This window comes from Rhinopithecus bieti, unplaced genomic scaffold, assembly GCF_001698545.2.
Source record: "Rhinopithecus bieti isolate Rb0 unplaced genomic scaffold, ASM169854v2 scaffold_425, whole genome shotgun sequence".
Taxonomy (NCBI): domain Eukaryota; kingdom Metazoa; phylum Chordata; class Mammalia; order Primates; family Cercopithecidae; genus Rhinopithecus; species Rhinopithecus bieti.
The window spans coordinates 4,320,357-4,338,537 of NW_016803361.1; the positions used below are offsets into that span (position 1 = coordinate 4,320,357).

Below are 18,181 nucleotides of genomic sequence, written 5' to 3' on the forward strand. Positions count from 1 at the left end.
AAAAAAAAAAAAAAAAAAAAAAAAAAAAAAAAAAAAAAAAAATGACAACACTACCTGAAGCAATTTACAGATCAATCCAATCCCTATCAAAATACAAATGGCATTCTCTACAGCAAGGATCCCCAACCCCCGGGCTATGGACCAGTACCCATCTGTAGCCTGTTAGGAACCAGGATGCACAGCAGGAGGTGAGCGGTGGGCAAGTGAGAATAACCGCCTGAGCTCACTTCCTATCAGATCAGTGGTGGTGCCAGATTCTTACAGAGGCTGGAACCCTGTTGTGAACTGCCCATGCGAGGGTTCTAGGGCGCTGCGTACCTTACAAGAATCTGATGCCTGATGATCTGAGGTGGAACAGTTTCATCCCCAAACCATCCCCCATCCCTACATTCAGCTATCTTTTTCTAAGGTAAATGTCATGTACGATACTTTGTTGTTTTGTTTTGTTTTTGTTTTTGTTTGAGACGGAGTCTAGCTCTGTCGCCCAGGCTGGAGTGCAGTGGCGCTATCTCGGCTCACTGCAAGCTCCGCCTCCCAGCTTCACGCCATTCTCCTGCCTCAGCCTCCAGAGGAGCTGGGACTACAGGCGCCCGCCACCACACCCAGCTAATTTTTTTTTTGTATTTTTAGTGGAGACGGGGTTTCACCGTGTTAGCCAGGATGGTCTCGATCTTCTTGACCTCGTGATCCGCCCACCTCGGCCTCCCAAAGTGCTGGGATTGCAGGCGTGAGTCACCGCGCCCGGCCACGATAGTGACATCAGAACTGTTTTGTAAAGCGAGGTGGGATAGATGTGGCACGCACCAGCCACGGTTTCCACTGTACCCAGAGCGTGGAGAGGCAGCGCCACTGCTCTCAAGGTTAATGACAACTCATTAAAGCACTGCTCTTATTTTTTGCAGTCTTCAATTTGAGAAAGGTGAGAAATAATGTTTTCAATAAATATGGTTCATACCATTGAAAAAAAAATCCCCCCCACGTCCATGGAAAAATTGTCTTCCACAAAAGCGGTCCCTGGTGCCAAAAAGATTAGGGACTGCTGCTCCAAAGAAATAGAAATAGAAAAAAAAATCCTAAAATCTATATGGAACCACGAGAGACCCCAAAGAGCCAAAGCAATCCTGAGCAAAAAGCACAAAGCTGAAGGCATGATGCTACCCAACCTAAAAATCTGCTACAAAGCTATAGTAACCCAATCAGTATGGTACTGACATAAAAATGGACACATAGACCAATGGAACAGAATAGAAAACTCACATATAAATACATGCATTTACAGCCAACTCATTTTAGTCAGTACCGAAAGTACAAAGGTGCCAAGAACATACAATGAGGAAAGGACAATCTCTTCAATAAATGATTCTTGAAGAACTGCATAGCCCTAAACTGAAGAATGAAACTCAACTCTATCTCTCACCATATACAAAAATCACATCAAAATGGATTAAAGACTTAAATTAAGACCTCAAACTACGAAGCTACCAGAAGAAAATACTGGGGAAATGTTCCAAGACATTGATCTGGGCAAAAATTTTTTTGTATACGACTTCAAAAGCACAGGCAACAAAAGCAAAAATAGACTAATAGGATTATATCAAACTAAAAAGCTCTGCACAGCAAAGGAAACAATCAACAAAGTGAAGACACAACCCACAGAATGGAAGAAAATATTTGCAAACTATCCATCTGATAAGGGATTAATAACCAGAATAAATAAAACAAGGAGCTCAAACAACTCAATAGCAAAAAAAAAAACATAAATAATCCTATCTAAAAATGGGCAAAGCCATATGTGGTGATGCTTGCCTATAGTCCCAGCTATCCAGGAGGCTGAAGCAGGCGGTGTTTATGTTTTCTTTTTTTGGGGGGTAGGGTGGGGGGATGGAATCTCACTTTGTCACCCAGGTTGGAGTGCAGTGGTGCAGTCTCAGCTCACTGCAGCCTCCACCTCCGGGGTCCAAGTGATTCTCCTGCCTCAGCCTCCCAAGTAGCTGGGATTACAGGTGCTCACCATCATGCCCGGCTAATTTTTTGTATTTTTAGTAGAGATAGGGTTTCACTATGTTGGCCAGGCTGGCCTTGAACTCCTGACTTCAGATGGTCCACCTACTCAGCCTCCCAAAGTGCTGGGATTACAGGCCTCAGTCACTAAGCCCAGCCCCAGGAAGACTGTTTAGCCCAGTTTGATTCCAGCATGAGCAACATAATGAGAACTCATCTCTTAAAAAAAAAGGAGGCGGAGCAAAAGATCAAAATAGACATTTCTCAAGACATACAAATGGCCAACAGCTATAAGAAAAAATGCTCAACATCACTAATCATCAGAGAAACGCAAATCAAAACCACAACAAGGTATCACCTCATCCCACTTAAAATTTCCTATCAGGAAGACAGGAATTCACAGATGCTGACAAGGATGCAGAGAAAGAGGAACTCTTACACACAGTTGTTGGGAATGTAAATTAGTACAGCCACTATGGAAAATTGTATGGAGTTTCCTCCAAAAACTAAAAATAGAACTACAATATGATCCAGCAAATTCCACTACTGGGTATGTGTCCAAAAGAAAGGAAATCAACATTATCAAAGAGATATATGCACTCTTATGTTTATTGCAGCACTACTCACAAAAGCTAAAATATGGAATCAACCTAAGTGCCCATCAGTGGAGGAATGGGTAAAGAAAATGTGGTACATATACACAATGGAATATTGTTCAGCCATAAAAGGAATGAAATTCTGTCATTCTCAGCAACATGGATGAAACTGGAGGTCATTGTGTTAACTGAACTAAGCCAAGCACAGAAAAGACAAATATTACATGTTCTCACTCACATATGGGAGCTAAAAAAGTGGATCTCATGGAGATGGAGGTAGATTGGTGGTTACCAGAGGCCAGGAAAGGTAGTGGGGATGTGAGGATAAAGAGTTTGATTAGTGGACACAAATACAGAAGAAATAAGACCTATGATAGATCAGAAGAGTGATTATAGTTAATGTTAATCTATTGTACATTTCAAAATAGGTAGAAGAGAATAATTCAAATAATGTTCCTAGCATAAAGACGAAATAAATATTAAGGTGATGGATATCCCAATAACTCTGATTTTTTATACATTACATACATGTATTAAATTATCACATGTACTCTGAAAATACATACATCTATTACATATCAATATAAAAACCTCATCCATGAAATTCTGTATTATCTTTGCAACTTTCCTGTAAATCTAAATCTATTCTAAAAAAGTTTATGAAAACTCATCCATGGGAATTTAAGGTGGCTAAAGATAGCTGAACACAGTGTAACAGGAAATAAAAATGGTAGATCAATATGGCCGGGCACAGTGGCTCACGCCTGTAATCCCAGCACTTTGGGAGGCCGAGGTGGGTGGATCATCTGAGGTCAGGAGTTCGAGACTAGCCTGGCCAATGTGGTGAAACCCCATCCACTGAAAATACAAAAATTAGCCTGGCGTGGTGGTAGGCACCTGTAATCTCAGCTACCCGGAAGGCTGAGGCAGGAGAATCGCTTGAACCTGGGAGACAGAGGTTGCAGTGAGCTGATATTGCACCAGTGCACTCCAGCCCGGGCAACAGAGCGAGACTTCATCTAAAAAAACAAAAAAAGATCAATACATGCACGGAAAAGGAAAAGGTTTGGAAGGGGTAAGACTGATTCTATGTTGAAATGGTAGAGTTACAGTTTAATTTCTCTTTATTTTTTATAATGGGAGAAGATAATATACATATTACAAGTTTTAAAAAGATGTTTAAATAGGGCCTTATGTTAGGCATGGTGGTTCATGCCTACAATCCCAGCACTCTGGCAGGCTGTGGTAAGAGAATCACTTGAGGCCAGTTCAAGACCAGCCTGGACAACATAGTGAGACTCCATCTGTATAAAAAATAATTAGCAAGGCATGGTGGAGCATGCTGGTAGTCCTAGCTATTCAGGAGGCTGAGGTGGGAGGATCAGTTGAGCCCAGGAGGTCAAGACTGTAGTGAGCTATTATCACACCACCACACTCCAGCCTGGGTGACAATAGAGACCCTGTCTATAAACAAACGAAAAAACATAAGGGACTTGTATGTGTAATGAAAGTCTAGTTTTTTCAAAAAGGCCATGATACATCACTATAGGGTTCTAAGCGGGAGTAATAGGGCCAGTTTATATTTTTAAGACTGCTCTGGCAGCAGTGTGGAGGGTGGTATGGAGGGACAGTTAAGATGAGAAGAGCCCACAGCAACAGTCCAGAAGAACAGAGGATAAATGATGACCATCTGGAACAGAGGGGAAACGACAGAAACAGAAGTAAGAAACTCTTTGGGATATGTAATTGGGGACCTCAGACACCTTCTCAGCTGCTGATGTTGTGTTCTGGGTAAGGCTGCCTATCTTTCAACCTAGACTGGTCAGTCAGTATGTCCCATTGTCTGATGTCTTTAGTGTGAAAAGAAGTCGATTAGGTCCCTAAGATCCCCCCGATCCACACACACAGTAGGAAGGCATTTTATAAAATCCTTTATTTTATGAGTGGCAATCCTCAACTCCCCACCCAACACATAAACACACATACCCATCTAGTCTTTGTTTTCATCACATTTCCAAAACTGGCCACATGTCAATCTGACTCACACAGAAAATAAACAAGAGGGGCCCATCACATATGCCAAGTTATCAATACTCCTTTCACCATTTCTGCTCAATCTAGAAGATTCAGCTTGGAATTATTTTAAGATTTTATGTTATTTGCAATACTATGGAAAAGTAAGTTACCAACATTCACAAGGTGATAAGCTGCAAAGAACAAGTTGGTTTTCCTTTTTAAATTTAGAATCTTGTTTACAACACATTAGCATCATTAACAGAAAAAACAACCATTTACCTAGTAGCTCAAAAACCAGCCACTTAAGAAAATAATGTAGTAATCAACCACTACCAGAGAAAATAGGTCCTCTCATTTGATTTCACTGGTAAGCCCAGCTGTTTTCTGAACTTTGTGAGAGTCTCTGTCCTGAATATGGTAAAGCATTCAAGTAAAAGGTAGGGAGTTATAAGTGTGAGATTCTGAGGGATTCTGCCTCAAAGAAGGTTCAGGAATAGCCACAGTCCTCCAGTTTACTCTAACATTGAGATGTTTCTGGGATGACCAGCATAGTTTCCTTTTGAGGAGTTTTCACAATTCATCAGCCTCAGGATTCAGGTTTTATAAGATATTCTTCCACATTAAAAAGAAAGACTCTGTCCCATAGAAATAAGTTTCTCATCGCTTCTCCAGCTTCTTGTACTTGGCTTCTGTGAGGGATGAGGGAGAGTTACATCTTTTAAAACTGGCTCTTACAAAGAGTTTTTAGTTAGCATTTCCAGTCAAGTTAAAAAAATACGTATTATATTGCTAAAAATCTATTAGCTTCTATCTCATCATCTGTCCAAATATACAGATCATTGATCTGTAGAACTTGGAATAAGAATTCAAGCACAGACACTCAGAATCGAGAGCCTAACACAGGTTCACGAAGTCCTAACCCTGTCAACAGCATCTGCTTAGACAGCTCCACCAGGATGGGGCAGATCTGTCACTTGACCTATCGGGAGCCTTACTGAAAAACTGCCTCTCTCAGCACTGTCCCAGTTGCCCTCTGGAACCAGACTGGAACCCTCAGGAAGTATAAATGTATGTTTCCTCTTTTATGTTCTTATCCTTACACCTTACTCCAGGAAAGCAATTTTGAAAGATACAGAGATTTAAAAGGCCATCAAATAAGCCTCTTACTGTGACATCTCATTTTTCTATTAAAATCATGAAAGCACCTGGTTTCACAATTTTAACAGAAAAAGGGACTCTGTCACAAATGGTTACTGTGAACCAAGATACCTTCTACATGGTAAGGTTACCCCTGCCTTCTACACAGTAAGGTTCACAGTAATCATTGGCTAAATGTAACTGTAGAAAATAAAACTGATTGTTAATCACCACCCATATCAAACCCTAGCCTACTACAAACTACTCTCTTGAAGTAATCAGCCCTTGTTAAATGATGAAAATAAAATAATCTATAAATGTTATCTAGGACAAAAACAAACTCAGGCCAGATGTGATGGCTCAGGCCTGTGATTCCAGCTACTTGAGAGGCTGAGGTGCTCCTGCTTGAGGCCATGAGTTTGAGACCAGCCTGGGCAACACAGCAAGGCCTTATTTCAAAAACAAATTTTTTAAAGTAGCTGGATGCGATGGTGCACACCTGTAGTCCCAGCTACTCAGGAGGCTGAGGCAGGAGGATCACTAGAGCCCAGGAGTTCAAGGCTACAGTGAGCTATGATCACGCCACTGCACCCTAGCCTGGGTGACACAGCAAGGCCTCATCTCTTATGAAAACAAAACAAAACAAGACAACAACAAAAAAACAAAAAACCACTAAATTCTTTACTTTTAACCATGTATGTAAGAGCCAGAGCCAGTTAGTAAGCCACAAGCACTAAAAGTACCAGTTTCTTCCTCAAAGGAAAAGTGATCTTTCAAGAAAATCCTCAACTGACTATTTGTTTAAGACATATTTATCTACATTATTAAAGGTGCTTCTGCCTTCTCAACTATAAATAAGACCTTGAGCTTTGTAAGCAAACAGACCTGCTTAGAATATGGCTCTTACATGTACTGGCTTTGTGTCCTTAAGCCAGTTTCCTTGCCTACAAAATAGGGATAAAAATCATGTACTTAAGCCAGACGTGGTGGCTCATGCCTGTAATCCCAGCACTTTGGGAGGCTGAGGTAGGCATATCATGAGGTCAGGAGTTCAAGACCAGCCTGGCCAACATGGTGAAACCCCGTCTCTACTAAAAGTACAAAAAACAAAACAAAAATCATGTACTCACCTCAGATTATTGGGAAGATAAAACACACAATACAGGCCAGGTCGAGGTAGGCAGATCACCTGAGCTTGGGAGATCGAGACCAGCCTGACAACATGGAGAAACCCTGTCTCTACTAAAAATACAAAATTAGCCGGGCATGGTGGCACGCCTGTAATCCCAGCTACTTGGCGGGGCTGAGGCAGGAGAATCGCTTGAACCCAGGAGGTGGAGGTTGCGGTGAGCTGAGATCACACCATTGCACTCCAGCTTCGGTAACAAGAATGAAACCCGTCTCAAAAAAAACAAAACAAAAAATAAACATAATACATGTAAAGCACTAAGAATAGTGCCTGATATATCATTAAGTAATCGGGAAATGTTGTTTTTATTAATATAATAATAAATTACTAAGGTTTTGTGAAGATTAATAGATCACTGTAGGCACACCATAAATGTTAACTATTACGTTTACTAAGGACATGCTGGCCAAGAGGCACTCTTTATTATATCAAAACAAAAATAAAAACGGTTACCCAGTTTTTTTGAATATGCATCCAACTTGTAAGCTGCCTGCTCAAGAGCTGCTACCTGCTCTTCAATGACATTGATCTGATCCAGATAAGGCTGTAGTCCAGCATCTTTAAAAACAAAGAAAAAACTCATGTTTATATGGTTTTATCAACAAGGAATATAGGAAAAGAGTGGAAAAGTAATAATGCTAGTGTCTCTCCAGCTATGCTAAGACAGATTAGGTGGAGTGACATGATTCTGACCACTAGCAGGGTAGGTGCTTTAGAAGACAGTAGCTAGTTGATCAGCCTCAACTGTGGCCCAGACTTAGTGTCTCTCATCTACTAATTTTCCATTCTTTTTAATTTCTTGCTCCTCGAGCAATCTTTCCATTACTGATTCTGTTTCTTGGGTACTCCCATACCAAGAAAGAGCACCCAAGAGACAAGGAACACAAAAATAATAAGTCAATGGAAAAAATATATTCAATTACTCTAAATTAGTGTTTTCCATTATAGAGTTTTTGGTTTTCTGCTTACAGAGTAATCCTTTATGGATTTGTAAATCAGTTCATTAGAATCTGGCCACGCCTCCTTCGCCCCCTCCCTTCCAGGAATAAACTGATAAAATCAAGATTTAGAAGCAAAAATAACCATACCAACAAAACATGCTCATCCACAGAATGGAAGAGATTCATCTTAAATTTGCAATTCATTTTTAGAAAACAAGCTCCCACGAGACAAGGATGTCATGTTCCCTCCTCTTCTCCATGGCCCCAAGCACAAAAGAACATTAAATACAAACATGTTTAATTAAAAATATTATTACTTACATTTCTGGTTTAAGTCCTTTAAATTCCTACTAATGTTTATAGCAATATCTTTCATTTCAAGATACTTCAAACTGGTGAGTTTATTCATATTTTCCAGGAGCTTATAGTCTTCACTGGTGGCTTGAAAATTAAACAGAAGACGTAATGCCTGTAAGATATGTCTTAGATCATTAGAATATGGGAGTATAGGCTAAGTGGTAGTTCAAGGCAGGACCAAGGAAGTGTCAATGGAGTGGGCCACTTTTGATCTATGACATTTATAACTCTGCCTATGTACTCTGAAAGTCTCAGTAGAAATTCAGGCAACAATCAGAAAATTATTTAAACCAAACAAGATCCAGAAGGTTCAGGATCGTGGTTACAAAGGGAAATAATAAACTCATGTCCTAAGAAAAGGGAGGTAAAATAGTCTTGGTACTTCTACAGCATGAAAACATTTAACATACAGACATATAATATACATACTATCAGGCCGGGCGCAGTGGCTCATGCCTGTAATCCCAGCACTTTGGGAGGCCAAGGTGGGTGATCACAAGGTCAAGAGTTCAAGGCCAACCTGGCCAAGATAGTGAAACCCCATCTCTACTAAAATACAAAAAAATTAGCCAGGCGTGGTGGCAGGCACCTGTAATCTCAGCTACTCAGGAGGCTGAGGCAGAGAACTGCTTGAATTCGGGAGGCGAAGGTTGCAGTGAGCCAAGATCGCACCACTGCACTCCAGCCTGGGCGAGAGAGTGAGACTCCATCTCAAAANAGTCTTGGTACTTCTACAGCATGAAAACATTTAACATACAGACATATAATATACATACTATCAGGCCGGGCGCAGTGGCTCATGCCTGTAATCCCAGCACTTTGGGAGGCCAAGGTGGGTGATCACAAGGTCAAGAGTTCAAGGCCAACCTGGCCAAGATAGTGAAACCCCATCTCTACTAAAAATACAAAAAAATTAGCCAGGCGTGGTGGCAGGCACCTGTAATCTCAGCTACTCAGGAGGCTGAGGCAGAGAACTGCTTGAATTCGGGAGGCGAAGGTTGCAGGGACCCAAAAACCCCCCCCTCCATCCCCGCCTGGGGGAAAAAGTGAGGCCCCATTTAAAAAAAAAAAAAAAAAAAAATTATATATATATATATACACACACACACACACACACACACACACACACACACACACAATCAGCTAGGACCTCACTACTTCTTAGTTAACTCATTTATTACCATGTATAATTCTATATTGCATTTTATGCAGTGACAGTTCCAAACCATCTGTCTGCTTCTCATATCCTCAGTTCTTTCCCTATCCCCATTCAAAGCAAATGGCCTCTACTCCAACTTTCCCAAGGCCAAGTCTATAAACATAAGCTGCTTCAACCTCTCTGCCTTACTTCTTTTGTTTTTTGTTTTTCTCTCTGCCTTACTTCTAAACTTCTCTGGATCTTAATATCTTCCCAAGAGGCAGAAGTGTTTCTATTCTTGCCAAGACAGCCCCCTCCTCTTGTGGCCTTGATCCCAAACACTTCTACTTCTTCAGGGCCTCTCTTCAATCATCTCCTTTCACTTGCACTTCCAAATTCTCCCTCTCTCCTGGCACCTTCCTCTCTATATAGCAATATATTCAGATTTCCTCCAGCTCAAAAGCACTCTCTCTATTCTGCTACACCTATATCATTTGCTCAGTAAAGCAAAGGAGCTTCGCTGCTAAACAATTTGAAAAAGTAGCTGACACTCACTACATCCTCTTCCTTAACATTTACTTGCATATACCCTTGCAGTCTGGTCTTTAGCCCTACCATCCAGAGATTACATGCTCCAAGGTCATCAGTGCCCTGCTAACCACCAAATCCATGGCATTTGCTCAGTTCTTATCCTCTTAAACCTCTCATTGTCTTGGACATTACTGATCTTTCTCTTTGAGAAATGCTCATTTCTTTTGGCTGCTATAGCATTGTACTATACCGATTTTCTAATCTCTAACTGCTCTTCTTAGATTTCTATGCCAGATCCTTTCTTATCAGACCCCCTTAACTATCAGCGCTCAGCTTTTTCTCAGCTGTAACACGTAACTGATGTTTATGTGGGTAGCACATACCTATGGGTATTCCCAGGATTATGCTAGAAACTAGCCTAGTTTAAGAGGAAATATCAATTTACTCTTAAATTCAATAAAGCATTTGTGCAAGTAAGAATAACAATCATAGGAAAAGAACCATTTGCTTAAAATTAATTATATAATAAATCATTTGGAAACCTAGGTATGTTAAGTGTTATTAAAAACAAATTAAGTGCACCATATACACATTCCCTGACATTTTAGCCTAGGCTCTCTTACCTACTTCTAAGCTCTTCCTTGGCAATCTCATCCTGCACAGCCTCCAATCGCACCACTATGAAAGTGACTCTGAAATCTGTTTCTTGTTTTCTGATCAGTCTCTGAGCTCTGGAATCCAATGTATAAGTCACCTGAGTTCCCTAGTTGCATCAACAAGCAGTCAAACCAAAACTGAAAATATTTTCACACTAAACATGGTTCCTCTTTCCAGCTATTTTGGCTGATGGCACCACCCAGGCTTAAAACCTCAGATACATCTTGGTCTGCTTCCATCCCTCAATATCTACTTAATCAAGTCCTATACAGTCCATTTCTGTAATGTTCTTGCACCCATGCTCTCCTTTCCATTCCTTTTACCACCACTCTGCCTCAGATCATCATTACTTTTCTTTTATTATTATTAGATTACTTGGAGCATGTAACCTCTGCATGGTAGGGGAAAAGACAAGACTACAAGGATGGAGTCGTGCTATGTTGCCCAGGGTGGTCTTGAACTACTGGCCTCAAGCAATCCTCCTGCCTCCCAAAGTGCTAGGATTACAGGCATGAGCCACAGTGCCTGGTCCTCTATTACTTTTCATCTGAATTATTGCTCATCTCTTTCTGTTCTCTCTCCCCCATATCTATACTCTCATATTGATACTGCTATCAAATTAGTCTCTCTAAAACAAAGGTCATGGCTAGGCATTGCACCTCACACCTATAATCCCAGCACTTTGGGAGGCCAAGGTGGTGGATCACTTGAGGTCAGGAGTTCGAGTCCAGCCTGGCCAACATGGAGAAACCCCATCTCTAGTAAAAATACAAAAAAATTAGCCAGGCGTGGTGGCATGTACCTATAAACCCAGCTACTCGGGAGGCTGGGACAGGAAAATTGCTTGAACCGGGGAGACAGAGGTTGCAGTGAGCCGGGACTGTGCCACTGCATTCCAGCCTGGGCAACAAGAGTGAAAACTCCATCTAAATAAAATAAAATAAAACAGGGGTGATGTATTCAAACACCTAGAAGCCAGCAAGATAATGTAAATGAGTAAAGTAAGCCAAGTGTTTGCACATTAAATGCATAAGAAAATTATTCACTTCCACGAAGAGATATGCTTCCCCTTACTTCTTGGAATATGTGGTCCTCTTTGCCCATCATTTGCTTTACCAGTTTTGACAGAGGCATTGGTATAGAAAACCATTTCTGTACTGCTACTAATAAAAATAACAGTGATCAATGGCACTTGACACTAGTTCTCAGTGTCTCAGGGGAGAAAACAGGAAGTGGTAAGGACAAATTAGATAGCACTAGTCCTTTTTTTTTTTTTTTTTTTTTTTTGAGACGGAGTCTTGCTCTGTCGCCCAGGCTGGAGTGCAGTGGCCGGATCTCAGCTCACGGCAAGCTCCGCCTCCCGGGTTTACGCCATTCTCCTGCCTCAGCCTCCCGAGTAGCTGGGACTACAGGCGCCCGCCACCTCGCCCGGCTAGCTTTTTTTGTATTTTTTAGTAGAGACGGGGTTTCACCGTGTTAGCCAGGATGGTCTCGATCTCCTGACCTCGTGATCCGCCCGTCTCGGCCTCCCAAAGTGCTGGGATTACAGGCTTGAGCCACCGCGCCCGGCAGCACTAGTCCTTTTAAAAGAGGCAGCTGCTCAGCTCTAGTCAATTATAGTTGAAAGAATGCTGGGGCTAGTAGCGCCAAATCTTTGGAATTGTTAAAGGGAAGCCAAAGGTCTGCATTTTGTTACCTGGTTTCTCTCGCTAAAAATAACAAACAAATAAATAATCAGGCTGATAACTTAGAGAGTCACAGCTGGGCACAGTGGCTCACACCTGTAATCCCAGCATCTTGGGAAGCTGAGGCATTAGGATCACTTGAGGCCATTAGTTCAAAACCAGCTTGGGCAACGGAGCAGACTTCATCTCTATTATTTATTTATTTAGGACAGAGTCTCCCTCCGTCGCCCAGGCTGGAGTGCAATGGCACGATCACAGCTCACTATAACCTCCACCTCTCCAGTTCAAGTGATTCTCCCGCATCAGCCTCCCGAGTAGCTGGGATTACAGGAGTGCACCACCACACCTGGCTAATTTTCACATTTTTATAGAGGCAGGGTTTCGCCATGTTGACCAGGCTGGTCTGGAACTCCTGACCTCAGGTGATCCACCCACCTCGGCCTCCTGAAGTGCTGGGATTACAGGCGTGAGCCACCATGCCTGGTCATATTTAAAAAAAATAACAATAATAATAATAATAATAAAAGAAAAGTAATGAAGATCTCAGGCAGAGTGGTGGTAAAAGGAATGGAAAGGAGAGCATGGGAGCAAGAACATTACAGAAGTGGAATTTATAGGACTTGTACAAGTAGATATTGAGGGATGGAAGCAGACTAAGACTGGATACCAGGCTTAAAACCAAAATAGATGGAAAGAGGATCACTTGAGCTCAGGAGTTCAAGACCAGCCCAGGCAACATAGTGAGACCCTGTCTCTTAAAAACAGAAAAAGAAAAAAAAATTACAGATTCACAACGCTACTATTCTGTATCAAGCCTTTTCTCATAGATTCTCATTCACAAATTTAGCTGACAGTAATTTTCTGGAGAAGTGAAACAATTTAATAAATGTTTTTGAGATGCTGTACTGGCCCAGACTTCACTTTCTTTCTCTTTTTTCTTTTTTTCTTTTTTTTTTTTTTGAGATGGAGTCTCACTCTGTCACACAGGCTGGAGTGCAAGTGGCATGATCTCAGTTCACTGCAACCTGCAACCTCCACCTCCTGGGTTCAAGTGATTCTCCTGCCTCAGCCTCCCCAGTAGCTGGGATTACAGGCACCTGCCAACACGGCCAGCTAACTTTTGTACTTTTAGTGGAGACAGGATTTCGCCATTTTGCCCAGGCTGGTCTCAAACTCCTGACCTCAAGTGATCCACCAGCCTCGGCTTCCCAAATGCTGAGATTAAAGGTGTGAGCCACCGCGCCCGGTCCATACTTCACTTTCTGATCCTCCTCCACACATAGGTCATGTGTCCACTGGGAAACGATCAAACACTAGTCATGTCCCAAAGGGTGGGTTATCACATCCTCAGACCAACTTAATAGGTCCCTAAATCTGCAGGTCATTCCCCGTTCCTCATTACCCTTTATCCCAGTAAACACATCTGCTTTAGCCAAACACACTGCTTGCACATACCACGTCATCACTAGTTGTATCATCTCCCCCTTTTCCACCAACAGTTCCCTTCACAACCCTGCTCAAAATACACTTTCCCCAAGGAAGCACTTCTTGATTAATGTTGCTGGATATTAATTCTTTTTTGTCATTGTTTTCTCATTAGTCTATGTTACAGAGGCCTGCAGAGTTGTATTCTCTTTCTCTCCCATTCATGACGTCCCCAAACTTCCAAGAGGCCTGTCTCAGGGCATGCAGGGTAGGAACGGAGCTGCAGACTGATGCTGTTAACCATCTCCCAGGCCTCTCGGGCCAAACCGCACCCCAATCAACCCAGACCCAGCCTTACCCGTCAGTTCCCCAGTCAGGTAAGTGGCCATTTTGGAGAACATGTCCCGGCAGAGCTCAGTGATGTCAGCTTCAGCAGGCTCCTTTGCTTCCTCAGCTGTCTCCACGGCGGCATCGTCTGGGCCAAGGGAGAATGACTAAGTGTCCCGCCTACACCCGGTGCTAATCCAGCCAAAACTGCCTGTTCCGACATCCCTCCACTTGCCTTCATTCCATCAAGTCGGCTCCATTCTCCATCTGCCATAATTTCAAGTCCTTCACGGCGTCCCTGCCCATCTGACACACCAATTCGCCTCCCTCGCACAGCCCCTCGCCGATACCCGGCACCCCTGCTAAACCATCCCAGTCACCCTGACAGGACAAACACTCGCGCGCAGAGACAAGTGCATTCCTGCCACCAGCCCGTTCCTGCCAGGTGAGCCAACCACACACTCAACCTCGCCCTCCCGAGACGGAGCCCCAGGCCCCCCACCGGACGCTTCCTCCTCATCCATTCCGGGTACCTCTGGCGGGCTCATCACGCCGGGTAGCCAGTACGCCCTCTGCTGCAGCCGCCATGGCTGACCCTGCGCTGTTTCCGGGCCGGGGTGCTGCGCATGCGCACTGGGTGTGCCCCGCCCACCCGGCCGGCCCTGCAGTCCTGTGCCTCGCAGTCCAGTCCAGCTTCAGGTCTATGACACAGCAAAGGGTGATTCCGGAGCCGAAACTGAAGCTACGCCAGGCTGTTGTGAATCGATCCACTGCCAACAGTCGCGACGTCTGGGACTGAGGGCTGGCTCATCCCTACAGTCACACCCTGGAGGGATCACTCGTCTTGTACCACTCATGACCCGTCTGGGAATAGTCAACCCTGTTTGTGGCCTGCTGAACAAAACCACTAAAGACAGGTTGCCCCCTCCCATGACACTCCGCACTGGAGTTAGTCATCAAAAGATGGCTCAGGAAATCCAAAGTTTTACAGGTTGTCTCGTCCACTCTTTGGGGGAAACCTTCAGGCATTCATCCCTGGTCCTAAATACTCTCCCTCCCAATGTCCTGGGTTAACACCACCTCACTGGCCCCTATTTCTTAAAACTGCAGACAGGCATCTACTTCTCTTCAGTTGATACAGCCTTTCTTGAAGAAAGTTTGGACTGTAACTTTTTTAGGGCTGAGGATACACTGTGGTTATCTTAATTGCATTTAAACTGTTTCACAAGCCGCCTAGGTGTACAGAGTACTTAATGGGATGGGAGAACAGGAGTGAGTGAAAGAGGTAGATGAGAAGAAGTGACTGGGGAGCAATCGAAGGTGCAAAATGAGGAGGGATAAAGGCCACAGAAGAAGGGAGAGGAGATATTCAACAGGCCTCAGGCAGGCTCCTGGACACCCAAAATCTTGGTGTAGGAGTTTCTTATCTTATCCCTGGTTATCCTCCATCTGCACCTTCTCACCCCACCCCGATGCCAGTACACCATATGCATACACACACACATACCAGCTACCCCTTATCCCCAGCCCTCCTACCCTGACTGTGTCCACTCTGAGGACTGAGTCTCACTTGTCACCTGTCCTCACTTTTCCCATGGTGCAACCATAGTAGCCACTATTTCAAGCCATTCCTGCGAACCAGCAGTTCTTTTTTTTGAAACAGAGTCTCGCTCTGTCACCCAAGCTGGAGTAAAGTAGCGCAATCTCGGCTTGGCTCACTGCAACCTCCACCTTCCGAGTTCAAACAATTCTCATGCCTCAGCCTCCCAAGTAGCTGGGATTACTGGCACGTGCCACCACACCCAGCTAATTTGTTTGTGTTTTTAGTAAAGACAGGGTTTCAGTATTTTGCCCAGGCTTGTCTGGAACTTCTGGCCTCAAGTGATCCACCCATCTCAGCCTCCCAAAGTGTGGAGATTACAAGCGTGAGCCACCGTGCTGGGCCTAGAAGTTCTTATTTGAGGATTCCTGTGGTAGCCCAGCTCCTTCACATCACTGCACCTACTCTATACCTCCTAGAGAGCATGAACTATTCCAGCCCAGGCACATGGATGGCCCACAGTTTCAGCCTTTTTTCCCTCTATAATACCAGAAGCAAATGCAAACTCCTAGTTTTCCTAAGGAGTTTTATTGATAGCCACCATGGAAACCCACATGGTCTTATGGAAGAATAATGTCAGAACCCACCACATATTAATTCAAAGATCTCTGAATCCTGAGGTCATTTCCTTGCCTGATTCCCTTCAGGCTCCATTTTTATCTCCTGGTTAAAGCCCACTCAGTTCCCAGGTTCAGTGGACCAGGAGGCAGCCTCTTGCAGAAGATCCTTCATAGCCTTTGCTCCAGGAGTGCCTCACACTTAATTCCTCTGCAACATTGGAATCTCACCAGGTGAGAGTCTCCTGTCCTCTAAGGCTTCCTCTCTCTTTTATAGGGAACCTCTATAGGGGAAAACGAGAAACCCATGGGTGCTAGTAACAGATCTTGGGATGCACAAAGGATAAGAATAAGATTCACTGGGAAGTAGGAAGACATGTAGATACTGCCTGCTGTCTTGGTTTCTACCTTTTTCACAAACCATGGCTATCCAGGTGCTTAGGAAGAGCCATTACCCTCCCTCCCTTTATCCTGTTTGCTAATTTTTTTTTTTTTTTTTAATTAACACACAGAGCTAAGTACACAGGGAGTAAAAGGCCCAGTGGAAGATGTTATTTCACAGAGCTATGTGGCGACACACAGAAACACTGAGTCACAAGCCTAAGCATGATGCCCACCACACACACAAACATTGGCTCAAAAGGCCAGATTCTGGGTGGGGCTCAGCAGCAGCCATGATGGGACCTGTTGTCCTAGAAGTGCAGGGGATGTGGTGAGGGGGCCTGTGGGGAGGCAGAGAGAGGGGAGCCTGCTGTCTGATGCTTTAGGCCCCCTTCCTCACTACTCTCCTGCCCACCCTCGATTCCCCAAGGGTCTGGGGTCACAGCTGGGGCTGGCTGCAGGTGCTTCCAAATAGCTTGTTCCTCCTGTTGGAAGAAGAAAGGGACAAATCATTTGAAGAAATAGTTTGTGTACCACTTTTCTTTTCTCTGTATCTGATTCCAGAGAACTCAGACTGCTATAGACTGTTTGCATCCCTCCCAAATTCATCCTTTGAAATTGTAACCCCCAATGTGATAGTATTAGGAGGTGGGACCTTTGGGAGGGGATTAGATAGTGAGTATGTAGCACATATGAATGGGCTCATGCCTGTAATCCCAGCATTTTGGGAGGCCGAAGTGGGTGGATCACCCGAGCTCAGAAGTTCGAGACCAGCCTGACCAACATGGAGAAACCCCATCTCTACTAAAAATACAAAATTAGCTGGGCGTGGTGGCGCATGCCTGTAATCCCAGCAACTTGGGAGGCTGAGGCAGGAGAATCACTTGAACCCAGGAGGTGGAGGTTGCAGTGAGCCAAGATCGTGCCATTGCACTCCAGCCTGGCCAACAAGAGCAAAACTCCATCTCAAAAAATGATAATAAATAAAATAAAATAATAAAATAGACTTCCCTTACTCCTTCTACCATGAAAGGGCACAGCAAGAGGTCAGCTGTCTATGAATCAGGAAGTGGGCCCTCAACAAATACTGAATCTACTGGCATCTTGATCTTAGACTTCCCAGCCTCCCAAACTGTGAGGAACAAACCTGTGTTGCTTATAAGCCACCCAATCTATGATAATGTATTATATCAGCCCAAACAGACTGACACAGACCATCTCAGAGTGGCCAAGGCAGCCCTTAGGCCAGGGCAAGCAACTTCCAGGCCTTATCTCCATGACCCATCTCTGCTGATAGGCTGACCACTGTAAACATGTTTCCCCAGGAGCCTGAAAACATAGGTCTTTCAAAAATACTCTTGCCCCACCCACTGAGTGGAAAAGATGGCAGAGTTCAGCTATGAAGAACTAGGAGGACCAGGTGAAGGGCCACTCACCACGCCTGGGGAGGGAACCAGCCACCCCTTCGTCTCCAGCATTTTCAACTTTGAGCCGACAGCATCAACCTGGGACACTACGCCTTCCAGCACAGTCTCCAGCTGCAGAACTCTCCTTGTGAGCCTGTGCGGGATTTGAGAGAGACTAATGGAGCAGAAATCTGTGTCTGGGGACTGGATGTCTAAAGAGGCAGGGTTCACAGAAGG

General features: G+C 43.9%; 2 protein-coding genes and 1 long non-coding RNA gene across 4 annotated transcripts in view; 1 reads left to right on the forward strand and 2 right to left on the reverse strand.

Moving 5' to 3' along the window:
- Positions 1 to 14,527, forward strand: part of LOC108535171 (uncharacterized) — a 56,834-nt gene extending 42,307 nt beyond the window's left edge. Inside the window, exons 4-5 of the long non-coding RNA XR_001887148.1 lie at positions 13,849 to 14,050; positions 14,128 to 14,527. This is a non-coding gene — a long non-coding RNA (uncharacterized LOC108535171). The remainder of the gene's footprint in view (positions 1 to 13,848; positions 14,051 to 14,127) is intronic.
- On the reverse strand, positions 4,512 to 15,204 carry BLOC1S2 (biogenesis of lysosomal organelles complex 1 subunit 2). 2 transcript variants are annotated; one of them, XM_017880946.1, is made up of 5 exons: positions 14,534 to 15,204; positions 14,032 to 14,148; positions 8,202 to 8,321; positions 7,393 to 7,497; positions 4,512 to 5,302 (listed from the first exon to the last, which is right to left on the reverse strand). In XM_017880946.1, the coding sequence occupies exons 1-5, from the start codon at positions 14,586 to 14,588 to the stop codon at positions 5,271 to 5,273; spliced, it is 429 nt and encodes a 142-aa protein (XP_017736435.1). In that variant the 5' UTR covers positions 14,589 to 15,204; the 3' UTR covers positions 4,512 to 5,270. The 2 variants fall into 2 exon arrangements, with proteins under 2 accessions (XP_017736435.1, XP_017736445.1); XM_017880956.1 differs by lacking the exons at positions 14,032 to 14,148; positions 14,534 to 15,204 and adding an exon at positions 10,530 to 10,896.
- A 906-nt stretch (positions 15,205 to 16,110) lies between these two features.
- PKD2L1 (polycystin 2 like 1, transient receptor potential cation channel) overlaps positions 16,111 to 18,181 on the reverse strand; it is a 43,842-nt gene continuing 41,771 nt past the window's right edge. Inside the window, exons 14-16 of the mRNA XM_017880761.1 lie at positions 17,975 to 18,098; positions 16,939 to 17,023; positions 16,111 to 16,441 (exon numbers count right to left, since the gene is read on the reverse strand). Of these exons, the coding sequence (XP_017736250.1) occupies positions 16,410 to 16,441; positions 16,939 to 17,023; positions 17,975 to 18,098 (241 nt within the window). The 3' untranslated portion in view covers positions 16,111 to 16,409. The remainder of the gene's footprint in view (positions 16,442 to 16,938; positions 17,024 to 17,974; positions 18,099 to 18,181) is intronic.